This window comes from Larimichthys crocea, chromosome VI, assembly GCF_000972845.2.
Source record: "Larimichthys crocea isolate SSNF chromosome VI, L_crocea_2.0, whole genome shotgun sequence".
NCBI lineage: Eukaryota > Metazoa > Chordata > Actinopteri > Sciaenidae > Larimichthys > Larimichthys crocea.
The window spans coordinates 11,379,248-11,400,554 of record NC_040016.1 but is presented as its reverse complement, the minus strand read 5'-3'; the positions used below and the strand labels follow the sequence as shown (position 1 = coordinate 11,400,554).

The 21,307-nt window shown below is 39.4% G+C and overlaps 1 protein-coding gene across 14 annotated transcripts in view; it reads right to left on the bottom strand.

Annotated features, from left to right (window-relative positions):
* The window catches only part of cadpsb (Ca2+-dependent activator protein for secretion b), a 60,337-nt gene that overhangs the window by 14,000 nt on the left and 25,030 nt on the right, over positions 1 to 21,307 (bottom strand). For 3 of the 14 annotated variants that reach the window (XM_019262497.2, XM_019262491.2, XM_019262492.2), the window contains exons 6-20: positions 19,903 to 20,024; positions 16,599 to 16,710; positions 15,619 to 15,758; positions 15,117 to 15,183; positions 14,754 to 14,862; positions 14,455 to 14,667; positions 11,127 to 11,138; positions 7,977 to 8,113; positions 7,688 to 7,875; positions 6,851 to 6,952; positions 6,681 to 6,744; positions 6,446 to 6,569; positions 4,185 to 4,217; positions 1,385 to 1,491; positions 5 to 34 (exon numbers count right to left, since the gene is read on the bottom strand). In XM_019262497.2, the coding sequence (XP_019118042.1) occupies positions 5 to 34; positions 1,385 to 1,491; positions 4,185 to 4,217; positions 6,446 to 6,569; positions 6,681 to 6,744; positions 6,851 to 6,952; positions 7,688 to 7,875; positions 7,977 to 8,113; positions 11,127 to 11,138; positions 14,455 to 14,667; positions 14,754 to 14,862; positions 15,117 to 15,183; positions 15,619 to 15,758; positions 16,599 to 16,710; positions 19,903 to 20,024 (1,560 nt within the window). Of the gene's footprint in view, positions 1 to 4; positions 35 to 1,384; positions 1,492 to 4,184; positions 4,218 to 5,134; positions 5,204 to 6,445; positions 6,570 to 6,680; positions 6,745 to 6,850; positions 6,953 to 7,687; positions 7,876 to 7,976; positions 8,114 to 11,126; positions 11,139 to 14,454; positions 14,668 to 14,753; positions 14,863 to 15,116; positions 15,184 to 15,618; positions 15,759 to 16,598; positions 16,711 to 19,902; positions 20,025 to 21,307 lie in introns of all 14 variants that reach the window. The other 11 variants (XM_027279397.1, XM_019262495.2, XM_019262501.2 and 8 more) reach the window with 8 other exon arrangements.

Genomic DNA, 21,307 nt, shown 5'->3' with positions numbered 1-21,307 from the left:
GTACCGATTGATCTCCAGAACTTGTGACTGCCGCCTGTCAAGCATATTCAGAGAGATACAATAAATCTGCTTTATCTGAATATTCTAAGATCACATTGGATCACCTTCAGATCTACACAACTAAACAATTACCATCATGCTTTTCTATCAGCTCAGTGTCTCTAGCAGCAAACAGGGAGCAATAAGGACGCTATTTTCAGTGGTGGAAAGAAACATTTATTAGAGTATTGTACTTAACTTAATTACTTACTTTGGGGTACTTTGGGTTAGGGTTAGGGTTATACATCTACTCTACTACAGAGGGTAATATATTACTTTTTATAACACCTTATTTATTATTTTTTATACTGGTATAATCTGTTGACTGTTGTTGTAACAATTTCCTTCTTTCAAAAGACTACACACACCAAAGACATATCATAAACTTATACAATACAAACACTGTAGTAGATTAAACCATAGCTTTCTTATAGTTTTGCTTGTAAACCATATTTTTAGATGTAGTTTCCCCTCTATACACCTCAGATGGTTTCATTTGAATAAACTGTGAGGTGGGGAAGAGGAACAATTATCCAATATTTCACCTAAAAAGACAAAAGATTACAGATTTGTGAAACAGAATTTAGTTTTTTTTTTTCTTGTTTACAACCCTGTTAATCATCTGAAGTTACTGTCTCTCTCTTTTATGCAACAGTATTAATCTAATCTTATGTCTTTCTGTGGCATACGCACTTTTACATTTGATACTTCCAGTCTATTCAGCTGGTAATACCTCTGTACTTCTACTTCAGTAGGATTTTGAATGCATGACTTATAATGGTGTTTTTTATATTTCTGCTGTAATGGTACATTTACTTAAAAGTAAAAGATCCGAGTACTTCTTCTTCCACCACTGGCTATTTTGTCTTCTAGCTGTGCCAAACTGGAATCTTTACAATTGTAAGAGCACGCAGAAGCTGTGAGCAACACGTGTTGGCCTGTGTTACTGTTAACCTTCCTGCCTTCTGTTCATTCTGGACTAGCTTGAATAAAACATTACCATTTTTCAACGCTTTGGATGGCTTATGTAACACTGCAACACTGAGCTACGAGCGGTGATTAGAGGAAAGAGCTGCAAACATTATATCATTTTCTGTCTAATTTACAGTCTATGCTCAAACATTGTGCTCTGACTCCATGCAGCCATGGTCTGTCGAACACCAATTAGAGCTTTCCTAAATTAAATTTATCTTTTTTTTTTTTAGTAACCCATAGATGAAAGCAGCTTTATTTATAGGAGACTGATAATAAGACTAACTCCCTGTTGTGGGGCGGAGTGAGATAAGAGTGAGAGTATAGAGGGAAAGTGTTTTGAGGAGGAGAGGAGGAGAGGGTTCTCACTCACCTCCGCATGGTGTTCCTGGTTCTGCTGGAGGACCTCTATGACTAACTCCGCCAGGCGAATTGTTTCCTCCAGCTTTTTGGCAGGCGTGACTAAGCGGCCTACGTTCTCTGAGACAAAAGGATGAGGGTGAGGGATGAGTGGTTAGTCAAGCACAGAGAAGGATTCCAGGGGGATTTTTATGACTATTCAAGAAGATTTTCCCTGTCTATATTTTTGACTGTTTAATAGAAGTATAAACACAGCGCTTACACTGTGATATTTACCTACCATACCCCCTTAACAAGTAAAGCGTGTTCTCATTTATATGCATTTTGGGTTGCATGACATAAAGCAACAGAGCTGATGTGTTTGTAGGATACTCAGGCTTATGTTGGAGGAGTATCAGGCACAAGAACAGTGGCGTTGAGATGGAGGTGCAATGTGGCATCAGAAACATGCATATTGTGAAGCGGTACTGAATAAGCCATCTGTATAAGGAGCTGTCGCATGTCATGGTTGAAAAAAAAAACCCACTCAGTGAGCATACACTGTAAAAATAATTCATTACTTCTGCATAAATCTTTCCATTACATTAATTTTAATTAGTTTAATTATCCAAATATAAGTAAGTCTAATAATATGTCACAGCTTTTGTACTCGTTAGTTATGCTGCAATAGAGTGGAACAGGTAACAGGCTGCAATAATTTAAACGATATCTTTACAGATATTTTTCAAAACTATATTCAAATGGGCGCAATTTAAAGACATTTCTCATATTTTCAATCATACTGAATTTCACCTTTTCATATCATCTCTGGACAATACAGTAAATTACTTTTTTGGAGCAAGTCATAGATTCTCTGTTGATTAAATGCTTTAGGGGTGTTATTTCTTATTAATGATCTATTATCTTACAGATGATTAAACTAGCCAGTTGATTTAATGTCTTAAGATGTGTTTTAATGAATATTTTTACAGTGCCACTGTAATAAAAAAAAGAAAATTGCTTTGCTAATTAAAGTTTGTTTATAATTTGCAAAAGCTCCAAATCACTTGCTTGTACCTTTGCTGGCAGAATGATCTGATAAGACAGTTACATGACGTCATGAAATGGGATTATTCAAACAGTAGGACTATGTTGGCATGATATGTGTATAATTTGAACATGGAACTGAATGGCTACACAAATCTGAAATTAAAAGTACATAAATACGTAACTCTACATAAAACATTAGCGGTCTTTAGTTCTCACTGGGGATATTTTGTTGCTTTCAGCTATTATTTTAAAGTAGGAACATTTTCTCAAATGTTCCTCGGGTATTTCTACTCAAGCCAAATGAAATTGAGTATCTATTTTAAGGGTCCTGAGAGTAAAACAGATTAAAGAAACCTTTATTTAAGTTACATCATGTTGAGTTTATCATTAGGGGAAATTTGAGATATCTAGAGAGCCCAGACAACACTTGAGTCATTGCCTTCAGGGACATTTAATCGACACTAATGGGTGGATCACATGGATTTGTCTTACAGTAACTGTATAGTCTGTGGTCATAATGCCCTGTTAAGGGAAATGCTGGGAGCAGATCTGAAAAAAAATTATTTATAAATATTTGTATCATGGTTTGGTCTAGAAAAAAAACAAAGCGGGCCTTTGTGGCTTCTTAAGAGCCATTAACGTATTAATAATGAGTAGATAAACAGTTTGTCTACGTCAATTATGGCATTTAAAATGAAAGATTGCATTGTTCAAACACAGAACACCAATATCCAGCGTGTCTGACTACTGTTGACTAGTTAAGGGCCAGTTCACCAAAATTACAGGAAACAAACAAGACAAACACCTGGTGGTATTTAGCCATGTGAATAGTTCCTGTTTGTTGTTAGTTCGGTAGGATGAAGATGGCTGGATGTACTCCAGGTTTTATGTTTTGCTTTTACCTGATGTAAATTGTTTTAAATGGGATTGTGTGTTGGGCTCTGGTGTTTGTTTTCAGATATTTCTATATACGTATTTAATAGCTATGTCTGTGTGTGTTTTGTCTGCGAGATGAAGAAAATAAAGTTAAGTTTGAGTTGAAGAATAAGTTGTGATAAAACCACAACTATCTGCATGACTAAATACCACAAAGTTTTTTGTTTGTTTATTTTATGGAATATGGTTAAACGGGGCCTTCAAGGATCTAAAAGGACGAACTGATTTGATTTAAATGTGTGATCATATACAGGTAATATATGACATTAAGAAAACTCATGTACATATACAATCACATTATAAAGTGCATGGTCTTTAGTTGAAATGTATGTTAATATTTGTTCCATTTGATGATGAGCGTTACATTGAAATGTTGCTTATGTCCCTCTTCTTCATTCTTTACTTTAACATGTATACTTATTCTTTTTGTAAGAGATTGTATTACTCTACATTTTTTAATGCAAAAAAATGTTGCTTTAATATATATTTCAGCCGCTTACAACCACCTAAGCACATAAGGAACAGAACGTTGCACTAAGGCTGAACTGAAATGAAACTTCCAGAACAAAGTAAACAAGTTGTGACATCTGAAATGATATAAAGTAATACAATCTCCGAGTATTTACTTTATAAGAAAAAGAGATGCTTAAAACATGCCAAGACATTTGAGAACTTCAATGTATATTACAAGTGTGTATAATATACTGTATGGGAGGTAAATTCTGTGCATGCATGCATATGCTCTGCATCTATTCACAAAAGACATGTATGTGAAAGGGGTTAGGTCTGTGTGCATGTACATGTTTGTGTGCACTGTGGCTAGACCACAAGCTAAACATGGGGTTCACCTGGATCCTTTTGATCCTTTTGCCCTTTCTCAACTTCAGCGACAAAAAAGGGAGAGAAAAGATAAAGAGGAGATGTTTAGAATTAGCACGGTTCTAGGGTTATTTTCACGTTCCAGAGGGGGGGAAAGCTCAGAGTTGTTATTCATCACCATGTGACCCTTTCAAATAATCTGCTGGGATGATCTCAGCTCCGGGGAGTGAGGTTTCTAGGCAACAGACAAACGTCACAAACATACAATAAAAAACAGAAATGCTGAAATATTAGCCTGTGGAAAATTGGAAATTAAAATAGTGATAAGATGCTTGTTAACAAACAGACAAAGCTTAGACTATTGTAACAGGTAAGACACACACACACACACAGCTGCCAAGATCACAGACAGGACACACTGAGTGACTTGAGTTGATTTGAATCAATTTAAAAACACATACAGGAGCTGGTAAATCCATACGCCCTACCCTCTCCTGTCCTCCCCAAACAATAGCTCTGTCGCCAGATGCTCCTTCGCTATCTCTGGTGTCACGGTGAACCAAAAGCCTACCTGTTCGGCACAGCACACCACTGACACATGATCAGACCAAATGACTGGAGGAGATAACAATGTAAGCAATGTAAAAATGCATTCAAGTCAAAGGAATGGGCATCCAACCAAAAGAAAGAAGCTTACAGACCAGACTGCTCATTCACGTCCATCACAAACAGATGTTTTTTTTTGTTTGTTTTTTAAAAAGACCCTCGACTAATTCAACGTGGCACTGTTCAGATCTCTCGACTGGCACGCTCCCCACTCACTCTCACAGACAAAAGGCACAGATAAAAAAACAAATAAAACAAGCATGGCAGCAGCGACATCTCTGAAGAAAGAGGAGAGGCAGAAGGGGGGGAGGATGGAGGTGAAGAAAGAGGAGAAGGAGCGAGAGACCGGGGAGGGTGTGATGAAGGTACTCACGGATGGTTAAATCCATCACTTGAGACGCCAAGCAGAAGACAGGGTGCTCATACATTTCCCTCTTTTTCCCTATAAAAAAGGATCAGTGCATGCAAGAGGCTGGGGTCAGAGGTGGGAATGCTGGAGGTCAGAGGCTGATGGGAAGAGGGCTGTCCAAGTGAAAACGACAATCTGCAGGGCAGGAGACCCGGTAGCAAAGCCAAATGTTTGGTTTATTTTGAACCAGGCGCCTCACAAGGACAGAAATTTGTAGAGCATGGCAAGATAGTAAGGTTTGATCCTTAGTATCTTTAGCACCCTTAGGGATTTCTTTCAAGGCATAAACAACAGTTTTCCATATAAATATGCAAAAACACAGCAAGAGAGAATAAGACATTATAAAATGTCTTGTCACTGATGTAGTTTTTGATATGTAATCCATGCCAGTAAAGAAAGGCCAAGTTGACTCAAAGCACATGCAGGGAGCTGATGCTGGTTTGTAGGCGTTCAATCCCAGCATTCCTTCGGTCAAAAGCCACTTATCACATCACAAGTCAGGAGGTCAAATAAAGTGATAACTGTGGAAAAAGCCCACAAAAAAAAGCAGAGCAGACAGGCGTAGGACAGGGAACAGGAGATAGTGGTCTTCAGCAAGAACATAGGACAGAGGTGACAGGAGAGCTGCTGGTATTTCAAGGCACGGGTGTAAAAGGGGGGGCGGGCAGAGGCAGCTTGAGGAATCAGAGAGGTAAAAGCTACAGTAATAGTAGGACACGGGGGTGGAGTGGGGTGTGCATCGACTGGGAGCTGGGAGCCAGAGAGGACTTTCACTTAAGCTGAACTCAGCTGCTACTACACAGCTTGAAAAGTCAAGGCACAATGAGAGATCAGCACATCAACAGATTTCAGGGCTTTGGATTTGAATGCATTTTTACTCACACACCTCTACACAAAAGCCAACTTGACCTACAGAACAGCACAGAGCTAAAGCAGGCCTGAAACAAAGGAGAGAGTTATTGCACTGAGAGACAGAAAGTGACCGACAAACTGTCACAAATAATTTGGGGTGCCACAAATCATTTGGGATATGGACACAAATATACCATATACGGAGAAAATAACAGCGACAAGTACAATCTCATACTGGAGTAGGAAAAAGGAAGTCTGGGAAATATACATGTAGACCTGCTAAATGTTTTATTCCACACACAACCAGTGACTGAGCATTTCATACAAAATGACTGCTTTGCATTGTTTAGTTTATCATTATGTCATTAACACACTCACTCCAGCAGTCGTTATGTAATGTTGGCTTGCATCTTTTCTGTTTACCTTCAATTTTAGCATATTCTTTAATCCGCTCGTAGTTGAGCTGGGCTGCCTGCTCCAAACATTTGCGAATCACTCCTTTAACTTCTTCTGGTGGAACTGGGGTCACAATGTCCTTCATCAGGACCTGCAGGCCACATTACAGAGGTATTATGTAACGTGTTTTTATTACATCACAGTTTGCTGTTTCATGGGGTAAAAAAAGGCTTTTTTTTTTTTTTTAAAAATCTTTACAAACCCTCTCCAGCAAAGATAAAGTGGCCTTCAGTGCTCCCTCTGGGCGGCCGAAGGGGAAACAATATCTACAAGGGAAGATGTAGACGTTAAATTTAATATCAGTGGAAAAAATCCAATGGGCATCATATTTTGTGACTTGGCGTAATGTGCTGTTGGTGACCTAGCAGTTACCTGAAATTTACAATATGGTTTTCCAATATCACACGCAACCGCTCCTTGATGTCTTCAAAGCGCTCCTTCTCATCCACTTTCACTGTGCTCAGCCCGTCTGGCCTATGAGAATCACACCCACATACTTTAACTCAGCTGAAACCCTGCAGAGGTTTAAGTTATGCAACCCCTCATCGGAGTCCGACAGGACCAAACAAAATAAACAAACAAACACTGACTGAAAGCTTCAAGCTCCCAAGGAACTGACTGCAAATTGTGTGAGATTGGTTCCTTGAGTTCGCTTTGAGCTTTACACCCACAAATAAATGACAATGTCTCACCTTTTCTGCCCTTGAAAGAGTGGTATTTTGGAATCCTTTCTCTTTCTAAACTTGAATATGCGTGTTCGCTTAGAGGAAGTGCGAGGATCTGGGCTTTGGGAACTCTTTGGAGACATTAGAGCCTCATAGCCCAGCGGCCCCCAGTAATTGCTGCCCTCTCTGACTTTAACGGACGCATGGGAGGATGAATAATATGGACAGTAAGAGACTATGGCAACAAAGGACAGAGAGATAAGAAAAACAAAGAAAAATGGTAGAAAACAAGGAAATGTGTAGCGATATGCAACTGATTAACGACATAACAAGACATTACACAAAATTTAACACAACAGAACATAAAAATAAACAAATGTGAATAAATTATATAGATGGGAAATTAAAAAAAAAATGAATAGGAGTCCTCTAATTAGGCTGATTTTTCTCTGTGCTCATGTGCCCACCTACTCAGTACTCAGGTGTTGTCCAACAATGTCACTTATAAAGCACAAACATATTAAAAGAAGAGATTAGGGCACACCTGTTCCCATGGACATGGGAGGCACAGAAAGCGAAGCTGTAGTGAAGAAGAGTGGGGTCAATAATAGCCCCACTTTCTGCTCTTTCCAGTAGATCACGCAGGTAACACAGATGTCTGTGACAACCTCGAACTCCATTCCTGGCACAGTACTCATCCAAGACAAATACCTGGCCTGGGCTAAACCATCCCTGCACAAGGCAACACACACACATGTAGATTTCATTATACAGCATGTCAGCTAACAAAAACATCCCACTGCCATCGGAGTGTGTATCAGAGAGTCACTCACCAAGCAGCAGAAGGTATCATTGAGCCTGTGGTCCAACGTGAGTCGCTGCACCATCTCAAACAGCGAGGCGTGGTCAAAGCTACAGGGGTTAGCGGAGATAAACTCATCCATGCCATGTTTCTGAGCTCTGTCAGCGTCTATCCAGCCAACGGAACAGGGGAAAGAACACGATTCAGAGGAGAAGAAATCAGTGAGGCAAAAGCAGCAAGTCTTCATCACAACACAGAAACACAGGGGTCGTTTTTTTATTTTATTTCTTTTGCTACTTCTAAGGGCAAATTATAAACACTTACAGCTTACATTGTCAACTTGCATTGTGTCAGACAGCGTAAAGAGATTTGATGTATTGGTGAATGAGATTCTATCAATCTTCTATTGTATGTGCATGCATGCATCTTAGTATGTCACATTCCCTGATGTTTTGCAGGGGGGAAAAAAACATGTTTGAAAAAGTGCTGGTTTGATACAGTTAGATGCATTCTTCCTTTATGTATTCAATAGATTCTGCCATTCGCGATTGTTGAATGTCACTCAGGTCCTGACAAATATTGGGACGTGTGCTAATAAAAAGGACAGAAATATGGCAAAAGAATAATTATTCTGAACACACTGTAGAAATACAGTATAAAGTGCTAATTCAAGAAAAAAAAAAGTTGTGTGGTAAAAAAAAAAAAAAAGTTAAACTGGAGTTTTCCCCCAGTTATGAATCTTAGAAAGTCATACAAAATTTTTATGGTTTGTCTTGCTTCATAACTTTTGCCATTAACCTTCTCTGGACTTTAAAAAAGAGACTTTAAGACTTTAAAAGACTAAACCTGCTCTGTGAAATTCAATGAAGAAAAGAAGATTAGTAACATCAACTTGTGTAAAAAAATAATATAATGAAACTATCATGAACTCAGTAAATATGATGATGATGAAAACATTGTTTTTTTTTTTGTTTTTTTTACTTTATTCTAAACCACGATAGATAACACCTACTAAACTAACCCTGAATGGGTAAATAATACAGCTGTCAGAGATGAAATGATGGGAATGAGGATGATTCAAAATAGATAAGAGATGCAGTCATGTCCTCAGTGTGAGTGACAGGTGTCATGTCCATGAGACACTAACATGAGTGATAATGATGATGCAGAAGTTGGGGAAGGACGTGGAGGTCTGATCTGGGCTGGGTACCGAATAGAGCACAACTGACATCTGTCAACACTCAGGTCAGTGAGAGGGAAAGGGAAAGGGTGCTAAACATTCACTGAAAAAAAAAGAAACCTACAGAGGGTTTCACTTCAAGAAATTAGCTTTTTTTTTTTAGGAAAACCTGTGAGACAACAAGTAAACTGTGGACGATCGGAATAAGAGATTGTCCGAGGAAGAGGGACAAGACAGATACAGTCATTCGTAATGGAAAAGAGTAGGACAGTTAACATGTGAGGTCTAGAAACACAGAGAGAAGTCAGTGGCGATACAGGTGAACCCAGTGCTGGATGAGAAGATGATAACAAGATGATACAAGGATTGGGTGGATAAAAGACAACCTTTGAATGGGACAACAAGACAGTGGTCAGACAAGTGCTGGACGGTAGTGATGACTACAAGAGGAAGATTCACTCAGGACCAAGGTACAAAGAAGTGATGTTGTTGGATCAGTGTTGAGATAGTGAGAAAACATCCATAGAGTGAACAGAAGGTCCCTGGGGTCGGGCTGTGACACATAGTGAGTGGACTACGTCTCCTTTGATTGGATTAAATGAGGAAATGGAGTTTAAATCCAGAATACACTCAATACTACAGTAACATTATCATAACTTACAATAATAAAAATGACTTCAACCATAAATAAAATTCCCAAATTCCCAAAGTAAATAGGCGAGTACTTTTGCATACATATATAAATGATCACATGCTGGAGAACAGTGTGACTTTCCATTGAGCTTTTAAATGTCATGCACATCTGCAGACCCATTTTCAAATTTGCATTTTTTTCCATCTTTTTTTTTTTTTTTGGCATTCCCTTTTTTTTTTTTCTCTACGCATTTGCAAGTTGACAATACTTGAATATGTTGCAGTGTATTCATGATCTCTACAGAGCACACTAACAGGCAAACCACTACCGGAGAACTCTAATAGGGTAGCAATACAATTTGGTGCAAGTACATGGGTAAATAGCATGAAGCCGACAGAGGCAAAACTGTATCATTCTCTGGGAGATGGGGGAAATGAATGAAAACTCCTGTATTTGTACAAAATTATGGACACATGACACAGGTGTTCTCCTATTCAGGCAAACAAAGGGCAGTCAAAAGAAATCAAAATGATCTCCCCTTGCTGGAGGTGTAACACCGGTCTAGCTTCTATCTACAGGCCCATCTACTGTAGGAAGGAGGAAGGGGGGAGGTCCGGAGTATTTTATCGTAAGAAGGGGCGGCATTAGCTACTCCTTGTCTTTGGCATTCAGAATACTCCGCATACATATTTGCCAACTCTCATCAAGAAAAGTTCAAAGAAAAACAACTAAAAGTGTTTGAGCCCTCTGAAGTAAAGCATGAGCAACACTGTTAAGGAGTGTTAAAAACAATTTTCACTCATGCATCAGACCGCCATCATCATTCACACTTTATCTACACTTTTATCTGTCTGATATCTTCTAGGTTTCATCTAACTGATATAAAAACAATTAAAAAAAAGTTTGCTTTCTGTTCTTGAAATTTATATTTGCTAAATTTTTCATGAGATAAAAAATTTGCTAAATTTTTCATGAGATAAAAAAATTGCACTTACTTTTCTAAAAAAAAAATGTCACATTTTATAATCATATTGCTTTACTCTGAGGGATCCAGTCACCAATGTGAATAAAGAGAGAAGGCAATTATGCAGTAACAACTATAATATCAACTTTAACCATTACTGAGTCAAATAATAAGCTCTTAGAATAAAATACATGCATCCTATACTGGCACGAATGGATGCTTATACTTAGATCCTCAAGTTGAGGTCATCAAAAACAAAAACAAAAAAGTTATCAACTAATATCTAAGACATGAGGCGAGACGTGAAAAAGGAGAAGAGGGAAAGAAGAGAGAAAGAACGTTGCATTTGTCAGATAATCAGCGGGGATTATCTGAGCTGTGCCGGCTACAGGGAAGCACTTACCCTTGAGTCCAGCTAGAAGACAGCAGGGTAAGAAGGGACAAACCAGAATAACATAAAGACTAGCAACAAGGCTGGAGGAGAGCAATCACGAGAGACCCTGACCTAGCAGCTGCATTACTCAAGAAGGGTACAGGCAAAGCATGAAGAAGAAAACACAACTCAAAAACAACAACCTATACCAACATGAGAGTTTGTGGGTGGTGGTGTGTGAGTACATGTGAGGATATGTGAACTTGACAACAGATGCTGAGGCATATTAAAGACAGAGAGAGAGAGACAGAGAAAGAGAGAGAGAGAGAGAGAGAGAGAGAGAGAGAGAGAGAGAGAGAGACAGAGGGAGGTAGAGAGAATTTACGATCCTCATCACTCCACTGCAGTTTATTTGTTCTGGATTCTGGACAAGTACTTAAGGAGTCAAGAGCTACACGTTAAGTACTGTCACTCTGTGTAACTGCAGATCAAACAGAGGGCTTACTTTTAAAAGGGACATTGGCAAAGACATACACCTACCCGGTGACGTAAAACCCCAAGTCAGTTTTATGGGAAAGGTGCCTGTGTCTTTTTTAAAAGGAAAGAGACTATGAAGGTCCTGGAAAGGTTGAAATAGATCAGAACTGCAGAAACTATTGGTGAGAAAAAGGTTTTATCTGTGAGACAACACATAATAAATCTTGCTACCTTTAAAGGAGCACTCCGCTGATTTTTTAAATTTTTTTAGATTAGTTATTTTAGATATGACCTATGAACAGTAAATAATGTAGCTCTGGGCAAGATTTGTGAGGTCTTAAGCCCCCTTTAGACTGGATTTATTTCTCTAGGGTGATTTTAATATTACCTGCGCTGGTGAGTGATGTTGATCTTGTGCGTGGGTCATTTTTTACAGCTGCAATTACCTAATGTTTTACCTTGTGTAATTTAATCAATCTTGTATTTAAAAAATAAATAAATCCATGCAAGGAGCTGCTTGTCCCTCTACTTTCCTTCCCTTTTTATTCAGTTCAGTGTGAAATTTGATTTTTGTGTGAAATAAATAAAAAATATTTTTGCTACGTTACATTTGCTACATCAACATATGGGCCTATTTAGCTCCAGGCAGGTACTGGTATTGTCTTTTGAGTCCCCTTAGTAATTAGCACTTCCTGTGTGTAATGGATGTACCTGCAACTATCACTGGATTACCTTTACACTGAAGAAAATGTAAAAAAAAATTGATTGTAGGGAAGTTTTTTTGTTTTTTCTAAACAGTTTAATGAGGTTTTGGCTTCCTGCAGAATGTCCATGTTCAGTTGAATTACACATTTTACTCCCCACCTAAGTCTGTAAGATTAATCACATCTGAATAGGGCTTTAGATAATAACCTTCATGCTGATATTAGGGTTAATACCACTAACCTACAGTTTTTTAATCCACACTGTGGAGTTTTAATTATGTGGGTGTTTACTAGACATTCTAACAGAAACATGCTACTGAGTTGCATTATGGGAAATGTAGGATCCAGTGTGTTCCCACATTTCCCATAATCTAGTGGATCCTTTTTTTGGTTTAGACCCACACTAAGGACTAAACGACTTAAACGTCAGGATATTTTACCCCTTACCTTATCTTTCACAAGTCCCCGTCTCACAACACTAAATCTCTGGAGTACCCCTTTAAACAGTCAGCAAAGATCTTTCAACAAAGATTTTGATCAGTCTGATATCCACATGTATTATGTTAATTTGTTGCATTTCCGATACAGTCTATTATACATGAAGTGCAACACAATAAGCCTGTCTACGCTTATCAGAACACCTTTCTATGTGTTGTGTACTAAATCACTTTCTAGTATGAAACTGGTTGATTGTGGAAAAGAAACATTTATTTAAATTTAAATTTGTGCAGATCATTCAGAACCTTCATAGGACTCTTGTTCAGTCCACTGCAGCAGAGTCAGGAGGGCTGTGTATGTTATGGTCCCAGTGCCATTCAAGACCACCAGGGGGTGAAACATGTACGCGTGGTGTGCCACAATGTTTCAGGGAGGGGGTAGGAGGTCTGTGCCACTGTGAGGAGGCTTTGAATGGCAACAGCTGGCATCAGAGGAGTCAACTAACCACAAGAACGATCACATACTGGACAAAGAAACCAATGGAGAAACAACATAGAATTTATGTGATAGGATTCTGAGTAACTGATCCAATTCATGTCTTTATAGTTTTACTCCAATGATATGACTGTGACAGAGAGTGAAATAAACTTGGGTTTATTATTATTATTATTAATAGTAGTAGTAGTATTATTACTAAAACCCTGGGTGTAGCAATTCGTCTGAGAAAAAATAAAGATCTCGTTCATTAAAGTAGGAAAATAAAATATTCTTAAACTATAGAGTCAAAAGATGCACACAAAAAGTCATGTTTTCTTTTCTGAATAGCAGGATCTATTATTGTGGATTGGTAAAAAAAAAGTATGTGACGTTAAGTTGAGTAGGTCAGCAAGGTCTATGTTAGTGTTGCTATGGGCAGAGATAGGCTCATTTCTTTAAAATAAGAAAAGGGCTGACAGCACAAGTCAAAACCAACTCGAGTACAGTACATACAGACTGTGTGAAGAAAAATGCTGCTGGCAGAATTTAACAGTGATACTTACAAAAAAATATATATTTTTCCCTTCTTTAATGAGGGGGGCACACAAGAGACGGTTACAACAGAAGTTGGTACAGATGCCACACTACTGTAGACAGTCTTACCTTCACTTTGCTACCTGACCTGTGAGCTGCTTAGAGGTGCAAGTACAGTGACAGATTGGTTAAAACTTTCGACATATTGTCTGGCTTGGCCGTCATTCAGTGACAACGGAGGAACTGTTTCAGAACCACGGCTGCCCTCTAGAGCTACGACTGGGTTAAAGCAGGACTAACGGACAGGACAAGAGCAGCACACCCTGGCACTGTCAGTCTGAATTCAACCCCAGCAGGCTTGAATGTTCAAATCTCATGTGTGGTGACCTATTTAGTTTTTATGCAAAGATTGCACGCCATGTCCTGCTGCTGCATGAAAGTCTTTTTTTTCTGGTGGTTGTTCTGAACAGACTGATGAAATAGCATGGAATTGCACCTTTAAACACTGTGGGAGTGGTGACAATGAGTGGAAGTCCATTGGATGCTGGAGGGATCTGTGAGAGATCAAGGCATGTGTGTGCGTGCTTGTGTGTTAGTTCTACCAGCACGTTTTGTGACTGCAGTGTGGAGCGCATGGCGTGAGACATTTATGGATTAGAGCTTTCACTGCTTTGTGGATGAAAACTGCTCTCTGCTTATGTGACCGTGTTGTGTTCCAGGCTACTTACAGAACTGAGAAATGGGAGCATCCATCTGGGCTGAGGCACCCCCTTTGGAGTTAAGTTTCTGGACCTGAGTGGGTGGGACAGGCTTGTGGGACTGGCCAGTGGCGCGATACATGGCCTGGACCCACAGGATGCGGTCCTGTTCGTCATCGCTGGCAAACATCACAGTGTCGCCTTCCTTCACTGCATTAAAGAAAGCCCTGCCACCATCCAAGCCTGAAACAACAGGACGTTAAGGAACAAGTTAGTGTTTTCTAATGTGTGTGGACCTGTAGTTTTCATATAAAGGCGTGTCCTCTCACCTGGCTGGGGGTCACTGTAGTCCACGGTATACCCGTCCAGCTGGAGAAGCTCCTGCGGTTCTGACTTCTTCTCTCTGTAGCTGCACATGGCGAATGTATACTGACTCACCTACAACAAAAACAATTAGCAATCACTTTAACAAGCCAGAGAAAAAGGTTTTTTTTCATTCTGTCCTCGAGTAATGGAATTTAAAATATAAAATAACCAGTTATGTTAATGACAAAATGAAGAGAGCAGGTCTTATTTGTATCCTTGCATTTCATATCATGACTCCTTGAGTTAAAAGATATTTTTAAAACTGAGAAGGAAGAAGGTCATTGCTGCGTTTTTTTGTTGTTGTTGTTGTTTTTATAATGACCTACCTGCACAAGGACAAAGAAACGCTTCTTCCAGCGCTTCCAAACATTCTTGCCAAAAGCCCACAGATACCTGTCAAAACATTGTCCACACACAAGGAGACAAAAGCCAGTCGACATGTCATAACCGAAACGAACACTGATTGGTGCACAGAAATTATTATATAATTATACTTCATTATATTTCCTATAACAGATGTGGTTTGCTAAAGAGATGAAAAAAGTTGAACCAAATTTTTCAGACGAATAGCATAACGGATATTATATTGAATCAAACATGATTAATGTTCTGTTCAATTAGTTTTTTTTTGGTACATTCTAATTAAAATCTAAACTACACACTGGCATCCACCAGGGGGAGTAGTGCACTTCACAGTATTTTTCCATGGAACGTGACTAGAAATGAGGCCAAGGAGCTGAGCGGGCTGTAGTTCTCTAAGAAATACATGGCGAATGAAAGGCACACAGGAACATCACTACATGGCGTACTTGGCAGGGTATTTCTTACCCGCAGTGTTTCATGTTCTGTGGTTTATCCATACGTATGGCCAGTTTGATCTTCAGATCTTGGTCGGGGCACGCCTTGGTCACAGTCATCTTATGGAGTTCTGACTGCTTGGGGCTGTTAGGAGTTGGGTGGAGGACAACCTGCACTCAAATGAAAAAAGACAGCAAAAAGCAAGACTCCATAAATATTTGATCTCATCCTGTGCAACATTCAGAAACACCAATTTGTGTTTGCAAAGGCTGGTGATTATGTTTTTTTTTTGGTTTTTTTTTCTGAAAGTGAAAGACTAAAGTGAGTCAGGGTAGAGAAACAGAACAGTGCTTCGCTCTCTCTCCCCGAAGAGGAGGTCTAATCTCTCTTTGCTGAGTTAAAGAGCTTTCCTGCCTTCCTGCCAACGCTGCTGCAGTGGGAGATCAGAGAGCCTTGTCACAAACCAAGGTCACTGTCACTACAGGGACGTCTGAGGCGCCGCTGCCCGAACGCAAACACGTAACACCGCCTTCCTTAACCGTCTATCGCAATAACCTTACACCTCAGGAAAGTACAGGATGGAGAACTAATAAAGGTTTCTGCTTTCTCAAGTCTTTCAAAGTTAATGTTCAAAGATTGGAAATGTTCAAAGATTGGAAATCGGACAAGAGAGAGTATATTTCAGTCGGGTTCTGTTCAAACACAAGCATAATGCGAAAGTATCAAAATGAGAAGCGTCTGCTGTAAGCACAAGCACAAACAAAATGTGTTGTTCCCTCGCCAAGTACTTCTGAATTCAGTGATTTGTTTTTCATTTTGACAACCTCTCTTTCATATTTAACTTTAACTGAATCACATTCAAGTGACTGCGTAGGTTTTTCTGTGTTTACTTTTAACATCCAAAGAAGTTGTAATTTGTATGAAATATGTTTGGTGTTTATCTATGTGACATGGGAGACCTGATCACAGTATTTCTGTGCTGGTAAAAATAAAACAAACAGAAGGGTTACCCTGCCCAGTTCTTTGTCCTCCAGGGCCAGCACCCCAGTGCTCTCTGTAAACAGTTTCACCTTGACAGCAGGCAGAGGGTGTGTGGTGGTGAAGTCCCCTTGGGTCCCCCAGCTGAAAGACACAACAAGACACCCCAGAGGTTAGCTTCCATGACAGCATGATAGCACAGTGATCCCGAACACGATGACTTCATCGCCGACAACCACTGAATACTTGTCGATAAAACCTTGAAGTCTGGAAGAGAGATTTCAGCTCCTTCTCAACATTTTTCCAACTGAAAGCAAAAACTCCGCAAACTACATCAAATATGCAAATTATATAGCAATCAAGTAAATAAGAGTTTGTCTATTTTGAGATAGAAAGTGGTTGCAGTATACAATAGAAGGGAGACAATGCATTGTTTCTAGACAGACACACACCACAGTATATCTTTTTTACCACAAAGGAAAGATGATGCAGGAACTGGCTGGAAGACACACACAGTCTCACTGTCGCTTGTTATAAATGCACCCTGCTATTTATATACCAGACATCTTTAAAGACGGACTTGGCAAAATCTTTATTTAACAAAACAACAATCTTAACAGCCAAAATTATTTTGTGGCTCTGCAACAGAGAGATGCTACAGACTGGCTGAAATTAACTTCTGCCGTCGGGGGTATTGTGTTTATTCAAATCTTATCCACAGGCATATCTCAAAAGCAACACAGTTTATCTATAGAGAATCTATTAAACGCAGAGGTACCTTAGCATAAAAAAACAAATTAAAACTACATTAAAAGAAAATTAGTCATAGTTTAGTTTCACACACCACGCTACATGGGTTACATTCAAGCTCTTTATTCAGACATCTGATATGCATGTCTGTAAAGGAAGCTTTCAAAGTTCAGCCGAAGCTAATACAAGGCTTCAGGCTCTAAACTTTGCAAGATACCTGCGTATTATGTCTAACTCAGAGTGCTGAATCTTTGCGCAGGACTGATTTTCTCCCCCTGCCTCTTCCATTGAAATTGCTTTAAGAGGTATGGACAGGAGGAAGGATTAAAGCAGCCAATGATGCTTCCAATGTACATGTGGGCATGTGAGTATTGTTTGTTGTAACCTAATAATGGCTAAACCTCATCAGCGGCTATGCCTCCGCGAGCACAGAGGATTAAACGAGACGCACAAAGAGAAGGCAGGGAAAATGGAGTTTGCTGTAATCATGTTATACAATGTATATGGGCGTTTGTCACTTCTCGCTGCCATCTGGGGCTGCCAACATGTTCTGACATAATGTAAATGCCTGAATTTTCTCTCTCCGTAGTGAGGTGTGAAGGACAGTGTGTCAGTTTCCAGCCTTTCAGAAGCTCGTTCCCTTGTAACCATTCCGAGCATTCATAATTAATTGCAACTTAATGTACACAAAGACGCTGCAGCTCCGACATGCGCAGAGCGGAAAGGCTGCTCACTGACGCTGAGGGAGCGAGCTATGTTGATTTCAGAGGGGAAGCATTGTGCTAGCATGAAGGTGACCTTGTGGATCAATCTAAGGTCTATTAATGGATGTGACAGCGCTGTGCTCCGACAGCTCTTTCTGCAAAATGTGTGAGACCCTGCGTGTGCTCATGTGGGTCAAATGACAAAATAAACAGCAGAATTACAAGAGTAAATAATTCTCATGGTAACGTCAACCACAAGTTACCGACTACAGGCAATTAGTGTATGCAAATAACCTGCAGTCGTATTGTATGTACAATAGTACATGTGTCTCATGTGTGTGCACGTAGCCACCCACCCACACACACACACACACATATTAGCCTCTCCTTGTTCTCCTCTAATCCCTTCTCTCATTCATGTCCCTCCATCTCTCTCATACTCACTTCATAAAATGGCTCTTGAATTAAGGAGATCAGAGGAAGACATTTGGGTCTTAAAATAGCTTGTATTTGCATGAATGTTTCATGGACATTTTCTCTTGTATCTTGTGTCTCCTGTACAATACTGGTTAATTAGATGACAAAAAAAGGTAGATATATTTATTAGAAGATTAATTTGCCTGCAAAAGGACATCGCCATTAATGTGAAACTGATCTAGCCTAACAAGAAGCAAGGTAGCAAAGTATTTGGGGATTTGTGCAAACCGTATCCTCAAAGGAAGGGAAGAGATTTACAAACGGTGCCGTTTGATTTCTTCGTCGACATACTGTGGGATTTGACAAGACGCTTTCACACCTTGATCGGCTGAGTCAGAAATCATCCAGTCAAAAAGGTTTTTTGGGTTCAGCTGTGAATCATGAACGACTCAAGCTGCTTTAGTCGGTTTAGGCAGTTATGGTTCATCACAATACAACACCACCAAATGTTCATTACATCTAAAGTGCACATTTTAGGTAAAGGTGAATTCTGACCATTCATTTCAAAGAAAAGTTTTGTTCAAGTGTGAGCACTGGGAATATCTGCCTACAAGAGTTCAGCAATGTAGGTTTTCTGAATTTTCCTGCCAGTGAATTCTACTCAGGGCATCTAAATCAATTCAAAGCAGGCATCAAAGATCAATAAAAGAAATATTGATATTGGATAAAATAGATAATTAGAAATGTTTTTTTCTGTTCAGAGCCTGTAAGTTACATCCTGTAGTAGAATCACTGACTGTGGATAAGATTACGGTATTTAAGGTATTTAAGGAAATATATTCTGATACACTCAAAGTCAAATATGCTCTGACCGCACACGGAGGAAGGCATCAGCTGAAACATTTGTGCTTATTATCCGTCCACGTTACAAATAATAAAGATACATCAAATTTGACATCAAATGTTTTTTAGGCTGCATGCTCATGTCAAGTTGACATTTAGCTATCTCTAAATACCTCATACATGATGCTATATGCTAGGCTGAAGTGACTCTGCTGGTAAAAATGTTTTAAAAAGAAGATATTTAATATGAACAGTACTGAAGTCTGAACAACAGAACTGAAAGCACTAATTTGATTCAAAATTGGCTGAGATGGAGTTCAGCCACGGCTGCCAAACACAAACATAGACAGCTGACGGAATTGATTCTGATATTTTTTGCAAGAACAAATATTTAAAATGAGTAACTGCATACTCATATGCCTTGCATCTGTATGCACATGGATGTTTCATTTCCTTGTAAGGAGCTAGACGTTTTGTTTTTCCAGTCTTAAGAAAAGTCTGGAACATGGGTTGATTTTAACAGTAGTAGACTGAAAATTCTACTAACAATGTGGCATGGATGATTTATACAGTTTAAACACATTGAGAAAAAGAAAGTGCCCATGCATGGTCAGGCCCTTACGTTGGCTTGGATGCTTCTGCTTGGTCAGTCTGGAGTTTCTCGCCTCCCTCCACCTCCATGGTGCAGTAAACAATCCTGTTGGGAGCCAGAGACTTCAGCCCCTGCACTTCCATGATCACCACCTAGGAAGCACAGACACCTCAGTGAAAGTTGTAGACGGGGAGTGACTCAACTTTTGAAAGAGACCATAAAGGAGACGAGAAGGTGGCAAATCTTATCAGTTTGAAAAATATTTCAAACCCCAGCCACAATCACTATTTAAACTTGCAGCCGGCGCCCTCATATTATTAAAATATCGATTTTTAGCAGATTTTCTACTAAAACAGCCAATAAAAATTACAGCAGTCCTTGCAAAGTACGATCCTCTATAATCGAAAATGCTACCACGTCAAATCTTATATGTAGTCTTTAATCGGCCAGTGAATACAATATAGTACTAACACTATTACTATTATATTGTAGCTGTAAATTCCTAGTGGGCATTGGAGGGCAGAAATGTGCTGTCAGGATTCCACTGATCTCTTCATGGTCCCAATATATTTTATTCCTCTGTCGGTCTTCATATATCGTTTATCAGTCCAGTCATCCTATAGATCCATGCTCGTCTGAAACACACCAGTAAAAACATTGCCTAAACTACAGACTACAAAATTCACCCAGGACATGTAAGTATCTCTGAACATCATTGTCATAGTAATATTTTCATGTTGTTATCCCACAGAGATCGACATTGCTAAAGGACTTGTTCTACATTACAGCTGATTCCAACTTGATTCTCTAAATATTTTTCTGGTTTGTTGCTGAGGGATTTCTGGCAGCTGCTGCAGCCAACCACTTGGAGAGTAAACAGACTTGAAAAATGAGGCTTAACCAAAGCACTGTGGAATTACCACCTCACACAAATAGCTAATTGCCGCTATTGTGCAAATAATTTCTGCATTCATGTTCCATAATGGCATGCCCAATTCTGTGTGAAGAAACAGAGAAAACAGTGTCATATTTTTCATGCATTATGTGCTTCCTGAAATAGCACTGCATCATAAGGAATGAGGTGCGATTGCTCCCCGTTAGGTGGTGATAGCTCATCTCAGACGAGCTGATAACAAGATGAGTCACGTTCCGCCGTTAAGGAGCAGGTAAAAGGATTTTGTGTGTGTGTGTGTGTGTGTGTGTGTGTGTGTCAGTCTGTTCCTCACATAGCGTCTGTTCAACCTCCTGAACAGGTCTGCTGTCTGTTTCTATACTTAGTCTCAAGCAGACAAGTAGTCGATGACAGCTCTGATTTATGAGTTCTGGTTTCGGCAGATGTAGTTCTGCACTGAGTTTAGGTATTCTAATGGGATAAGGTTTCCTCCAACTGGCTATAGTTTGAAATCCTTTATGAAAACTTTTGATTATACATTTA